The 14,633-nt window shown below is 51.3% G+C and overlaps 1 protein-coding gene across 1 annotated transcript in view; it reads left to right on the top strand.

The window, feature by feature from the left end:
* SDK1 (sidekick cell adhesion molecule 1) overlaps positions 1-14,633 on the top strand; it is a 522,185-nt gene that overhangs the window by 311,691 nt on the left and 195,861 nt on the right. Inside the window, exon 14 of the mRNA XM_044915291.1 lies at positions 2,811-2,947. Coding sequence (XP_044771226.1) covers positions 2,811-2,947 — 137 coding nt within the window. The remainder of the gene's footprint in view (positions 1-2,810; positions 2,948-14,633) is intronic.

The raw sequence follows: 14,633 nt of genomic DNA, 5'->3' as shown, positions 1-14,633 counted from the left end.
AATGGCTCTACTCAGGGAGATGCTGAAAGTTTGATGCTCTCAGGAGGGCACCCAGTGTGGGCTGGGGGCTGAGAGTGTGGGAGGGCATCTCAGCAGATGCAGGGGCTAGCTCATGGAGTGACCCTCTACTGTGGCAGCAAGCAGGACCTTCGGGAGGATTGCGTGTCATGGCTCTTGGGAGAGCTTGTGTTGGCTGGGCTGAGGCTGGTCTGTGGCAATGAGGGGTTGGTGTTACGGGAATTTCTCAGGGACAGTAGGTCAGACGTAGCGACTACTTAGATGTGTGTGAGGGTGGGCATGGGAGTATAACCACTGACTGAGAGAAGGATGAGCAAACCAATACCCTGGTTTTGGTGGGAAGAATGATTCACAACCAGGGTCAACCCCCCACAGATCGCTCCTCTGAAACGTGTCATTGGACTTGCCTCCTGCCCACTGTAAGATCCTCTTCGGACCTCTCAGCACCTCATTTCCACCACCCCCGTCCTTCCAGGCTCTCGCGGTTGCTACATCTGCTTCCAAGTCTTGGGGCTGCATGCACATCTCTCCTCCCAACTTGGAAGTAAGGGGGGGTGGCCCTCAGGCCCGTGTGTGGCAGTGTCCTGAATGAACAACAGCCTAGAACACAAACCAGCCTTGTCAGCCTTCCCAGTTAGTGTTTGTCATGTCAGAAAACCTTGTACTTTAGGGAAAGTCTTTACAGTGCAGTTCTGACCCCCTGGAGTCAGCATGCACCCCACAGGTGAAGGGCACCGTTCCTCACTTCAGACACCAGCCGCAGCTCCACGGCCCCCAGGCCACCCGTGACTCAGACCAACTCACTAGCATTTGGGGCTTCCCACGACCCCAACAGGGTGGATGATTGCCTAGAACAACTCACAGAACTCAGTTAAGTGCCATACTTAGGATTTCAGTCTTATTATAAAGGATACAATCAGGTCCGGACATATGAGAGGCAAGGGCAAGGTCTGGGAGGGTCCCCAACACAAAGCTTCCACGTCTTTGGGAGAGATCATCCTCCCAGCACACAGATGTCTGACGACTGACCAGGAAGCTCAACTGAGCTTGGTGTCCAAAGTTTTTACTGGGGTGTCATCATTGGCCACGTGACTGAGCTTGGTCCCCAGCTCCCACCCCTCCTCTTCCAGGAGATCAGAAGGTCTGGCTGATTTCACTGGCTCAAAGACCCAACCCTCTAACCACATGGTTGGTCTTTCCAACATGGCGGGTCCCCTCCTAGAACTCTGCAGGGGCCGCCATGAGTGCCGTTGTTGGCATAAACTCAGGTGTGGGCCGACGGGCCCCCCACCAACAGCTAAGACAGTCCCTCAGGAACTTCCAAGGGCTTAGAGTTCTACCTCAGGAACCTGGGACAAAGACCAGACCAGCTCTTTATGATACCACAGTCTTATTTGGACATATTTATCCAAGTTTATCTCAGTTTGTTTTCAGGTGGGACTCCTTCAACAACTTTGGTTTAGGTTTCAGAACAAACCAATTTCAATAGGAAATGGGGTGTGGGAGAAGAATAGGTATTTTATACTGGCATTCCCTTCAGATTGGTCTTCACTGGGAATTTAAGGGAGAATCAGTTACTGGAGAACTCAAAGAGAAACAGCTCCCTCTCTGATTTAAAACCTAACTCACAATTAAAGAGAAAACAAGCCAACATTTCAGGCTCAAGTTGATTCTTTATTGTACTAATTTAAAGTTTCAGTCTACACTGGAAATACTAGTTTGTTTATTAATCGTGTGCCTGGGTTAGAGCTGTGTTTCTTAGGTAGCTGCAAGCATGTAACGGCTTAATAAATTTCAGTGTAATGAGTACGTTTTTAAAATTAAAAATATCAAGCATAATTATGGCGCTTTGTGCTGACCTATGTGGGCCAGCAGTAATTGATGTCTACGAGAGACCAAAAACTAGCGAGTGGGTGACTCGGGTCCACACGGCACCCCTCCCCCAGCACCTGCTGCAGACCTTTCTAGAAGCTGTTCCCAACGGTGGCCACAGAACAGGGTGCCGCTCCTGGATCCGTGAGATGGAAAGTCAAGCCCCAGCCTGGGGCCCCTTAGGATTATATGGTGGCAGACCCTTGCTGGTAGAAACCATGCAGCTGGATTTTGAAGCTTTGTCACCAGTAAATCCCAGGAAACACTTTTCAGTAATTGTTTGCTTTCATTGTGTTTCCATTCTATAGCCCTGCTGATGTGTTATTCACTCTTTCCAGGGCGTTTTAGTTAGTTTTCTCCACGTTCCCCTGAGTCCTTCCCCCAAACCCTGTTTGTTACCCAGCAGAAGACGGAATGACAGCACAGCCCTGTGCTGTCCGTAAGGGGCCAGCCTCGCTGTCCAGGAATACAGGCCGGCACTTCGGCTGGTGATCCCACATGCTAGCGTTCCAAACTTTCGTATTCAGTCTTATTTCCCAGGCCTTTTCCTGTTTACGTGGCTTCCTGCATTTCCATTAACAGCTTCGGGTTGTAAGAACTAATTGTTGACCGAGTTTTCTCAATTAAATAACATACTGTGTAGGAATTGACCCTCCCCACCCGACTGAAGGTACGGAGTCATCAGCTGCGTAATCTCCACCAGAAGGATCAGATCAAATTTCTGTGATAGAAAAAACAACGTTGTGAACGGGGAAGGGTTGCTGGGGGGGGGGGGGGGGGCAGTCAGTATTTGTGTTTGGGGCATATTTTATATTCTCCATTTTCCAAACATTGCCCGCCAGGCCTGTGCAGTGTAAGGACCAGGCCAACCGTCAAGTCTGATGTGCGCTCTCTTCTCTTTTTGTTCCTTTGTGCCCAAGTGAACTGCCTCACTCACCTCAGAACCTGCTGGCCAGCCTGAACTCTTCCCACAGCCACGCCGTAATGCTGTCTTGGGTTCGGCCCTTTGATGGAAACAGCCCGGTGCTTTATTACATCGTGGAGCTGTCTGAGAACAGTAAGTAATGAAGCCAAGTCGTCACCTGGGACAATAATCAGATTGCTCTCTGCACACGTAGCATCCTCAACCCTTACTTCTGGCTCAGACCCCAAATGACCAGGAAGATGCTACTGATGCTTTACGGAGTTCCAATGAAAACCCCAGCTCTGGCTTCAGGAAAGATAGAAGGTGACATGGGAGCCTTTGAGGGACGAGATGGAAGCCTGGGGTCTTCCCGTGAGAGCCCAGATCTGGAGGCCGAGGCCCCAAAGGGAGGCTGTGCACACTCCCGTTCAGCACCGTCCCCAGGGCCAACTCGGGCTTGGGGAACAATGCTGCACCTGGGCTGGTTGGGAGCCAAGGACAATACTAGTTAGCGTCTTCACACGTTTCCTCTGGCGCAGACACGGGCTAAGTATTCCCGGGGCCGTCCCTTCCTCCCCCTCTTGGCCTCCGTCAGCATTTTCTGGCTTTGCTCCGGCCCCATTGGTCCTCCTTCCCTCCTCTCCGCGGGCCATGGACGGGCTCCCCAGCATCTCTCCTCTCTGCCCCTGCAGTCTCTTCTCAGGAAGTCATGTGCATCCCTGTGATTTAAAGGGCCATCTTTTCCCTGAAGAGAGATCTTGGTCTCCAGCATCCTTCCCTGGACCTCCCCATCTCTGTCTTGTGGTCTCACGCACACTTCCATGTGAATTCTTCAAACTGTGATTTCAAGTTCTTTTAACCCTGACGATCCTCACCGCGTTAGTGTGGGCATTCAAATCTCGGTTCCAGCCCCACGGCACCCTTGGTGAGGCCTATGTTGCTCCAGCTGGAAGGCCAAGAACAGGCGCTCCTCCCTCCCTCGCCTGGCCCCACGCCCACATCCGCAGCTCAGCCACCCTGCCGGTGTGAATCCTAGGACGTGCTGGACCCTGCTCCCCTCTCCAGCTCTCACCAGGACAGCCTCCAACTGGTCCCCCTGCTTCTACTCTTCTTCTCTTCCAAAGCATCTGACACAAGCAGAAACACTCATCTTTTTTTTTTTTTTTTTTTAAGATTTTATTTATTTGACAGAGAGAGACACAGTGAGAGAGGGAACACAAGCAGGGGGAGTGGGAGAGGGAGAAGCGGGCTTCCCGCCGAGCAGGGAGCCCGATGCGGGGCTCGATCCCAGGACCCTGGGATCATGACCTGAGCCGAAGGCAGGCGCTCAACGACTGAGCCACCCAGGCGCCCACCTTTTTTTTTTTTTTTTAAAGATTTTATTCATTTATTTGACAGAGAGAGAGCGAGAGAGGGAACACGAGCAGGGGGGGTGGGAGAGGGAGAAGCGGGCTTCCCGCCGAGCAGGGAGCCCGACGTGGGGCTCGATCCCAGGACCCTGGGACCATGACCTGAGCCGAAGGCAGACGCTTAACGACCGAGCCACCCAGGCGCCCCAACACTCATCTTCTTAAAATATGAAGGACGTGTCCTCCCTGGATACACCCCACAGGCCTTGGAATGAAACCCGCCGTCCTTGGTGCCTGAGTGCTGTCACCTGCCCCGCCACCCTCCCTTATTATATTATCCCTCTCGCCATGATCCTGCACTCTCCCCGGGCCTCCCCCATGGGCGAGGGAGCCAGACCACAGGGAGCTGGGATCTCGTGACAGGCCACGTCATGGGCCCACGGCTCGTCTCCTCGTGCCATTGTCATTATAAACAGGTCCCTGTTCAGGACAGCTAGGAATGGAGCTCTCTCGGGGTCCCGCCGCTGAAACCCGAGTCACGCAGGCAGAAGTGCACGTGGCTCGTGGGCCCTGCTCACTTCCGCAGGCGCGGGCATCCCACAGCTCTGCCCACGCTCATGCCGACCGTCCGCTCGTCCCATAATTAGTGACTTCACTCTCCGAGTCTCTCCTAATTATCTTTCATACGTCCCCCTCGTCTCGTACGAGCGACCCTCCCTTCGATCATCACATGCTCGCACCACAGCAGGCCCTATGTGCCACTCATTTTCCAGCGGAGGCAGCCGATGCACAGAGTAAGCCTCGGGCCGAGGTCACACAGCTGGTGGGAGGGGGCGGCGGGTTCCCCCCGGGGCCCTCTGCCTCCACAGCCTGCGCTCTTAATGAGATGTTCCGTGGGGCAGAGTCTCCTCTCGGCACTTGGCAGCGGCCCTGAGGTGAATGCCGACCCACGATGGTTCACTTTGGTTCCCGTCTGTGTGGAGATGAAAGGGACCCACTCTGCAAACCTGCCTTCACTTGAGTGGGGCGGTTCCCAAAGCAGTCCGCTGAGAGAGGTCCCAGGAGCAAGATGTTAGTCCCTTCCCCAGGGTTTCTAAATTTACATCCTTGGCTATGACGGCTTTGGTTTTGAGCCCCATCTGAAAACCAGGCGCCCGAAGTCCGGGCCCTGGTTCCCCTCTCCCGTGGACTCCTCTGACGGCCCATCCAGTCTCTTTCCTCAAATTGGGGGGTAGGGGAGTGAATGGAAACTGGTCTGCGTGCCACCATCCATCGTAGCTTCAGCTCAACAGCTCTGGTCAAAGGGAGAAGGCATTGGCATTATTTATTAAAATAACCTTTCTGAGAAGATAAGGGTTTCCTGAGGACGTCGTGGTCATGCGGCCTGTAAGAACCGTAGGGCTTGACGCCAGTCTGTATGGAAACAGCGACACAGGAGCAGAACTCTTGCCCTCAGGATTCAGACAGACACGGCCCCCGCTGGGCGTCCACATCCTTGAGACCAGGACCGGGTTCGTTCATCTCTGTATCCTCGGCCCCTGGCACCTGGTGGGCACTTGGCAAGTGAACTGAAACAAATCTCTCTGGTAGAGTCCCTTTGTGATGGACTCGGGCTACGGCCCTAGACCCTCTCCCAAAAGACAAGTGCTCCACCATTCTCAGGTTACCAAAATAAGACTTTGTTGCAAAACGCCATTCCTGCTGTTTTCTAACAGATTGCGTGGGTGATTGGTTCTTCCAATCAGACATCTTGCCCGAGCAGGAAACAGGCTTCCTGTGCAATCCCTCATTCCACCCATGCGTCCGCTCACCCAACACTAAGTCCTGACCGGTCATCTGCTTCAGCCCAGGCGCTCTGCCGGGCGCTGGGATGCAGGGCTGCGGTGATCAGTCTCCACTCATTAACTGCAAGGAGAAGGGCACGCTCATCACCACATCCTGCCACATAATGAGCTCCGGCCCAGGTTCATGCTGGTGCTGTGGGAGCCTGGTACGAGGGGGACCGGCCGGGACATGAAGCAGAGAGCCTCCAAAGGGGACAGGCCCCAAGACCCGGGCCAGGCAGAGGACGGAGCAGCATCAGCAACGGCCCCAAAGTGTGAGCCTCGAGGCACGGCGAGAGCAGCTGGCTGCTACGGAGACGACGGGGCTGGGCCGGGACATTGCCGGCTGTGGTGGGAGGGTCTGCCTGGGGAAATTCTCCCTCACTCTTGGTGTCCCAACTCAAATATGGCTTTCCTCCATACCTGTCCTTGACCCCCACCGCCACTGTGCCCAGGCAGCCTTCCTCCTTCCCTCCTCGGGGTCCTGATACCATTATCTGTATTTCCCCTTGAGTATTTGGTACCGTGTGTAATAGTTACTGGTCTACAAGTGTGTCTTCCAGCGAGACCGTGAACCCCATAGGGGTGGCCCGGGCCCAATTCTCTTTGTACCTGTGACAACCAGTAGAGAGCCTGGCACACACGGGTCCTCTCTGTGGGCGTTCAGTCGCTTCATGTCATGGCAAAAGGGTCTGAGAGCATCATTAGTCCCTCATTAGCATCTGATTCTCCCAACTGGACCTTTCTGGAGCTGGCTCCGACTCCCATTTGTTTCTCCTTCAGAGGCTGTGATGTCGAAGAATCTAGAGTATTCTACACTATTACTATTATTGCTTGAAGTATTATGACACGAAGAACCTAGAGCAGATAAGATGGTTATCTCTGGGCTGATTCCAATTTCTACTGAGCAAAATACGTCTGTGGGCTTTGCCGAAACAGTTCACGGTATTGCCAGTTGCATAGTTGCCCAACTTCCTGCCACAGCGAACAGGAAGCCCAGCTCTGTCCCCTGGGCCAAGGATCTGGTTTTATTTTTATTAGGAAGCGGTGCTCTTAAGAAACAGCTGAATATCCTGGCTAATTATGGTGGCAAAGAACAGCTTAGCAGCAGTACACTAAAATGGAAATTGTATTTGGCCTATGCTCCACACTGTGCAAGTGGACGAGTCTAACTAACTCCATGCAGCAGTCCATCCATCGGCTCCTTGGGACACACTCCGCAACCAGCTGCTCCTGGCAGGCTGATCGGGACGCCGTCCTCCTGGAAACCGTGGCCCCTGCAGGGGCCAACCTGGCGTGGCTCCGTGGCGGGGGCAGGCCCTGTGCGGCACCTGCCCTCACCACAAGCCAGCCGCTACCAGAGGGCCTCTCCAGAGCTTTTATGACACAGAACTCTGCAGCCCCCACTGAGCCTTTGTCCGTGCACGTGCCTGGAGGCGAAACCCTCTCCGGAGAGCACGCTGGGCCTCGCAGGCACCCTGAGGACTGCCCCTCTGTGGAGCGTGAGAGTTCTCTTAGCTGAGGCTCAAAGAGGGCAGCAGCGTCCAAAGGTCTGGTTCAAGGTAACTGCCGGGGGAGCTGCTGAGAGCACACAGGGTCTGCAGGCGAGGGGAGCCTGGGGGTCCTGGGTTAAGAGAGCACAGGGATTGTTGCGGCCTGATAGCAAGGATGCGGTGAACTGATCGAGAATTCTGGTGAACAGCTAGAGCATTTGGCCCAGTCTCTTAAGTGCTCGTTGAGTTGGATCAAGAATAATCTTTCTTTGAGATGATTATGATAACAAGGCAGGAGAAGAAACCGAGAGAGGCTTTGAAGTGGACTCAGAGACAGATCAAACCCACGTTACCCGGCATCTCATCCGGCAGCCTTTGGGGCTATCTGCCTCTGTAGAGACCCGCACTTTTCATTGCTTTCAAGCTGTTCCACAACTCCGTGGATCGTACAGAACTGAAGAGTAATGCAAATAATTCTCCTCCATAGAAACGCAAATAAATCGTGTCTGGGTTATGAGTGGTTCTTGCAGTAACCAGTTATCACTCTGTAGATACAAACCAGGTTTGCATCTATCTGTAAATTCATTTAGAGTGCGCGCTGCAAATTCCCTTTTGGTACCGTTGGAGCACCTTACTGGTTCCTTCATGAATTAATGAACTACCTAAAATCTTTAGCACGTGTTCATTTTGTATTTGGATGAGAGCCATGGTTTTACCTTTTAAAAAATGTATCCTTTCAGCTGAGTGAGTTGGCCTCTTATAGTATTAGAAACACATGCACTCATTGAACGAGCTTTAGCGATAACCCTGATTGTTGGGAGAGGCAGTCCTTAATCTAATCCTCAAATTGAGCCCTTTGCCTGCGCTCCCTGAGCTGCACTAAGGCATTAATTCCACTGCTAAAATAGAATAGTTGAGATCTTTCATCAGCTGGAAAGATTGTCTCTTTTCCTATGAATTTTTTTTACACCGTAGCGCGTGTCCCCCGGGAAGCAGTCACAGGTAATAAACACCCTTACACAAAACTCCGGGCTTCGTTTCTCTTCATTTTTTTAATAGATGCGGGTGTGGTTTTGCCATCACACCTTAAAATACTTGAATTAAAACGTAAGATAACTTTGTAATTTTTATTATTAAAGTTAGGCATGCTCACTAATAAAAATCTAGAGCTTACTTGAAGCACAGAGAGGGAAAGGAATCACCACATTCCCTTGTGAGTTGAAAGCCAGCCCCACTGTCCCACGTCTGCCAGGACTTAATACCCGGCCACCCTCTGCCTTCCAGCTCTCCTTCCCTCCTGGCTCTTTCCGCCTCACCAGAGAATCACCTCCTCCTCCTCATCTCTTAGCCATGCCGTCCGCTCTTCTCCGCGGAGGCCAGAGCCTCCCCGACCTGAAGGCCAAGTGCAAGTGAGTGGCCATGGTCCTCCAGAACGGCTGTGCAGCCCGTGCTCTTGATCTCCCACCACCCAGAGCACCATGTTCCCTTGGCTTGACTCCTGCTTCCCTCTTGGATCCTGCCCTTCTTCTTCCATCCCTCGAGCCATTCCCTGTGACTCGTCTGGAGACTTCATTCCTCTCCTCCCCTAACATGCCAGCATTCCTCACTTGGCTTGCTCAGCCACGGTCTTCGCCTCATCTGTGCCTCCCAGCTAGTGAGCCCGTGTGCTGCCGTTCCCTAAAACATGTTTGCGACCTAGACCTCGGCCCTGGCCCCCAGACTCATGTAACCAAATGTCCCCAGACATCCTCACCCAGCTGTCCCATGGGCTCAGCAAACTCAAACTGCCAGAACTCATCATGTTTCCCCTGAGATTGCTCCTTCTCAAGTTAGAAACCCAGACATCGTTTTGACTCTGTCCCCACAAATATAATAATTATAAGGTTTACCTTATACATGTTTCTCCAACCCATTGCCCTTCTCCATTCCTGCAACCCCTTTTCCCCTGCTGGCTGCCACCCCATCACACGGGTCCTTCCAGTTACCCTCCCAAACTCTGCCCTCCCCGAGCCATCTGCAGGAGCCCTCGAGATGTACATGTGCCCGAGTGAAGCCTCCCCCCTCTGCCAGAAACCCTTCAGAGGCCCCTCAGAGAAGGGCCCGCGGCGGGGCTGGGTGCGAGCCCTGAGTTCCTCCATGATCTCCTTCAGCTCCCCCAGAGTGCGTAGGGCTCCACACGGCCTGGAGACTGGTCCCTAGCCCGTCTTCTAGCCACACGGCCAGCCCTGATTCCACCATAGATATTTCATTGCTTAAAGAATAGATTCTAGGCTGATTACTGTGGCACATAGTGCTATTCATCATCCGCCTGCCACCTGCCTCTCCAGATTTATCTCCAGCCACTCACTGCTTTGCCTGTTACGCTTTCGCAACAAGGCATGGCTCGTGGATCCATGCGCACATAGTTCTCTCCCCGTCCCTGCTCCTCTGTCTCTAGTCAACTCCTCGTAGCATCTCCTCCCAGCAGTGGTGGTGGTGTCCCAGATCTTCTCTAGGGGGGCACTATCCCATGTCTCCTGCTCTGGGCGGGGGGTGGGGGGTGGTGTCCCAGGTCGCCTTCTCTGGTGGGGTGCTGTCTCCAGGTCTCCTGCTCTGGGGGTGTGCTGTCCCACGTCATCTTCTCTGGGGAGGGATGTTGTCTCCATGTCTCCCCTTCTGGAGAGGAGTGCTCTCCCTGGTCTCCTGCTCTGGGGGGTGTGCTGTCCCGGGTCATCTTTTCTGGGGGGGGCAGGGCACTGACCCAGGTCTCCTCCAGCAGCGATGAATTACCCAGCAGGCAAAGTAGGCCCTGAGGGCACAATGAAGGCAGGACACCAACACATGGAAATATCTAGAAGGAGACTCGTAAGAATATTTTTCCTCCTCCCAAGTTTGCAAAGATACTCTCCTATGTCTCCATTCGGAAGATTTTTACTTTGCATTTCTTTGGTTACTGGTCCTGCTGAACACATTTTCCCAAGTTCCTTGGCTTTCTGTGCTTCCTCTCTATGATCTGTCAGTTTCCTTTCCTCTGTTTTTGTATCAAAACCTTAGGATTTTTTCTGTCATGTGTGACACGTATTCTTTCAGTTTGCTTTTTACTCTTAATTTTTGTGTGTTCCTTTTTGACATACAGAAGTATTTGATTTTTACGTAGTTAAATCTGTTGATCTTTTCCTCTGTGATTTCTTTCATTATTTGTATGTTTGGTTGGATAGCTCAACACAAGCATAAAATACTAGTTCTTGTAAGTTTTCCTCTTGTTTTTAAAGCTTTACTTTTTCATACATTTAACTTTTAAATTCATCTGGAATTTAGATGGAAATTCTGATATATGATTTTTATTTTTTTAAATGACCCTCATTTTCCCAACACAATTCACTGAATATTCCACTTATTTATGGATTTTTTTTTTCCTTTTTTATACATGAAGAGGACCCGTTTCTATAAAAGTCTATTTGGGGTTTATTTGGACCCATTGATTCATCATCTGTTCTTCTTCCTGGTCTCTATTTTAATTGTTTTAGCTCTGAAATGTGTTTTAATAGCTGATAAAGCAAGTTCCTTCATCTTTTAAGAATTTTGCTGGTTCTTGTCACCTGTTTATTCTTCTGGAAAAAAATTGGAATTATTTTGTCAGCTTTCAAAAATAGTCCCTTTGACTTTTTAGTGATGTTAAATCTATGATGAGTTTTATGAGAACTGACTTCTTGGAGATTCTGTCTTTCCACCTAGAAAATAACCTGCTTCTCCATTTTGTTAGCTGCTTTTTTATATCATGTAGGGAAGTTTGCAGGCTTACACTCACATGCTCTACATTTCTGTGTGAAAGTTGTGCTAAGATTCTGTCCTGTTGCTGCCAGGAATAGGATTTTCTCTCTGCTCCATCTTGCAGCTAGCTCATTGTTGGAGTATCATGACAGTCCTGATGTTCAAGTGTTTGTCTCCTATGCACCCACTTTCCATATTCTCTTTTTATTCTAACGATTTTCCAGTTGATCCTCTTAAGTTTTTGAGGTAGACAATCATATCTTCTCCAAATAATAAAAACTTATTGTTTCTTTTTTTTTTTTTTTTAATGTTACAGGGTTAGCCAGGATAATTTAAAAGAATAATCAGCATAGTAGCGAGTCTTTTGTTCATCCCCTGATCTCAGTGGAACGTCTACCAGGGGTTTACTGTTACGTATGATACTGATCTTTTGTTGCTTACTGATATATAATTTGCATATCATGAAACGAAGATCTTAAGTGAGTTTTTACAAATACACATACACCACATAGCTCCTACCTCAAATAAGGTACAAAATGTTTCCATCCTCCGGGAGGTTCCCCTGTGGCCCTTCTCAGTCTGTCCTCCACCTGCAAGGACCAGCACTCGGCAGGCCTCTTTCCCCAGGCAGCCTGTTCCTGAAGTTCATATAAATGAACGGGATCTTGATTTGAAACAAGTTCATCATGATCTAGTACATTCTTCCCATTCATGGTTCTTAGGGTTTTTAAAACATCTTTTTTTTAAATATTTTATTTATTTATTTGACAGAGAGAGACACAGCAAGAGAGGGAACACAAGCAGGGGGAGTGGGAGAGGGAGAAGCAGGCTTCCCACCGAGCAGGGAGCCCGATGCGGGGCTCGATCCCAGGACCCTGGGATCATGACCTGAGCCGAAGGCAGACGCTTAACAACGGAGCCACCCAGGTGCCCCGAATTTTAAAATACCTTTATGGAAACTTCTTCTAAGCCAATTATTCCTAAAATAACAATATTCCATTTAGCAATACCCTACAACTTCCTCCTATGAATGTCCTCGGCTCCACAGCCCTGAGGCGGATTCCTGAGGTCCTGCCCTCCGCAGTTCAGAGGTGACACACTGAGGGACGTGGTCACCATCATGGTGCCAGGTTCCTGAGCCTCAAACTCCAAATTAATGTATTTCTCCTTAACTTGGAAAGGAACACTGTCTTCCATAAATTAATACCATACTTGCTCTTTTCTGAAGACGTGCTAGAAGAAACGTGAGGTTGGGAGAACATGTCTCGGTCTTCTGCATGTCTCACCGTGTCTTGGCTGGAGACAACCATGCAGTGGGCGTCTCTGCCACCCAGACAATGCCTATTTCTCCCGAGCAACTTAGCAGCTTCCTTTTCAAACTCTGCCATCCAGCACGTCACTTTTCCCTTTGGTCTCCTGGAAACCCAGAGCTAAGCTGAGTGCTTAGCTGGACTACCTAAGTCCTCCCAGGTGCTCAACACTGTCTTCTCATCCTTAATGATTTTGGATTTGTTTATTTTTTATTTTAATTTTATATGCAGTTTTATGTATATTTTCACTTCAGGTGTTTAAATCTTCTTTAGAAGCAGCAGACCTCTCTCTCTCTCTCTCTCTCTCTCTCTCTCTCTGCATGTGTACACATGCACACGGGCGCACGCACTGAGCGACCGAGTGAGCCAGACCACAGTCCTTATCCACAGAGGCCATACAAGGTCACTGAGCAATGCAGCAGGAAAGCAACTTAAACGCGGCAGACGGACCCGGCAGGGGGTGCAGGCAGCTTTGTCCTGGTGTGAGGTTCAGAGGCAGCAGGAGCGAGCAGGAAGGTTGCTTATTCTGAATTGGTGATTGAATTCCCTGGAAGGAAGGGCGCCAAAGACAACTGGGAGCCCAGGAGCTGGGCCTGGGAACTGCAAGCCCACTGAGGGGCGTTGTTCTGGGCGGATCATCGGCTAACCTGGCTGGAGCATGCTGATTCCGAGGTGATGTTTTTGGGGTCCAGGTGGCAATTTCCCACAGGCCTGTGTCTTTCCCCGGGCCTAGAACGTTGTCCTGGCCACAGCTTTCTTGAGCAGGGCATCTTCTATCAGTAGCTGGTCTGCGACTAGCTTTTGGGGAGCACTCTCTGGGGCCCGGGGCCTCTCCCCAGCCCCCTCCCAGCATCTTTGGGGAGGCAGGAAGGGTCCGTCGTCCTTCACAGGGATAATCTCTAAGCCGTGTGGCTCAGCTCTTTCTTCTGTGGTCCCAGAGCCTTCTCAACCAGGGCCCGGGAGCTGTCTCGCACCCCACTCTCCATGAGCTCATTTGCTCCCGAGTGAAAGCTGTTCCTGACTGGCTCTGCACAATACGTTCAACGTCTTCATCCCCACTTTTGCTATTACGTGCTTAAAAGCTGATGGGCTTTGAGCCATTTTGCTTGCCCAAATTGCAGAGACTTTGGTCTTTATGCGTCAAGTCATTTTAATGCTGTCTTTGAAACATAGCTCACACAGGTATCTACTAATAGCCTCCGAGTTGTTAGGAAGTATTTTCTGTCTCAGCTCATTTTTCTTGGGGCTTTTGCATATTGAACCTCACATTAATGGCATTCGCTCCCATTTTAAAATTTGTGCAGGAAGACAGAGTGTGTCACAAATACTTGCTCATCTTTGTTATCTTGCTATGCCGTGGGCCCAGAGAGGGGCTGAGGTGGAGGGCTGGGGGTTCTCACCCTCTCGGCTCCCAGCCCTCCGGCAAGACACGGGGGTGGGCCCGGAGCCCGAGGTCGCCCCCGCAGCCCTCACTGGTGCTCATCTCTGGTGGGCCCTTTCCAAACGCGTCGCACACGCTGGGTAAATTCCTGCCTGGGTTAGCCTGTAGGACCGCTCAGTGCAGATGCAGCGTGGCCCCTGCGATGCGTCTGCCCTGAGGCTGGGGCAGCTTCGACGCAGAGAGGGCCGCCTGCTTCCGCCCGGCCACCAGCCAGCCAAGGCTCGAGCTCTCCAAGGTCTGACCCGTTGTGTGGGGCGCACCAGCCACAATCATGATATGGCTCCTGCCCACAGCCCGGTTCCCCTACACTTCTGGATTTGTCCAATCCCTCTTCCCAACCCGCCTGTCTTCTCTCCACCTCTCTGAAGTGGATGGCTTCTCCAGTTCAGCGCCCACACCCTGACCAGGAGTGCATGTCCCCTTGTGGACCCAAGCCTTGAGCACCTTTGGGGTCTTACAGTGCAGAGGCCCCAGTCCCTTGGACATGAAGAGCGTAAGGTCCCAAAGCCCGTTGCTGGCTTTACTTTGGCCGCATTCCCTAGTGGGGGGAGGGAGGTTCATTAATTTCCCAAATGCTCAGCGCTTTGGTTCTAGACTTTGAAGGCCACGCTTTGTGCCTTTTCCCTCTGGCCCTGCACACTTTCTTGTTGCTCTGATGACGTCAGCAACAGAG

Source organism: Neomonachus schauinslandi, chromosome 5 (genome assembly GCF_002201575.2).
Source record: "Neomonachus schauinslandi chromosome 5, ASM220157v2, whole genome shotgun sequence".
In the NCBI taxonomy this organism is placed as follows: domain Eukaryota; kingdom Metazoa; phylum Chordata; class Mammalia; order Carnivora; family Phocidae; genus Neomonachus; species Neomonachus schauinslandi.
This window is presented reverse-complemented; position numbering and strand designations above follow the sequence as displayed.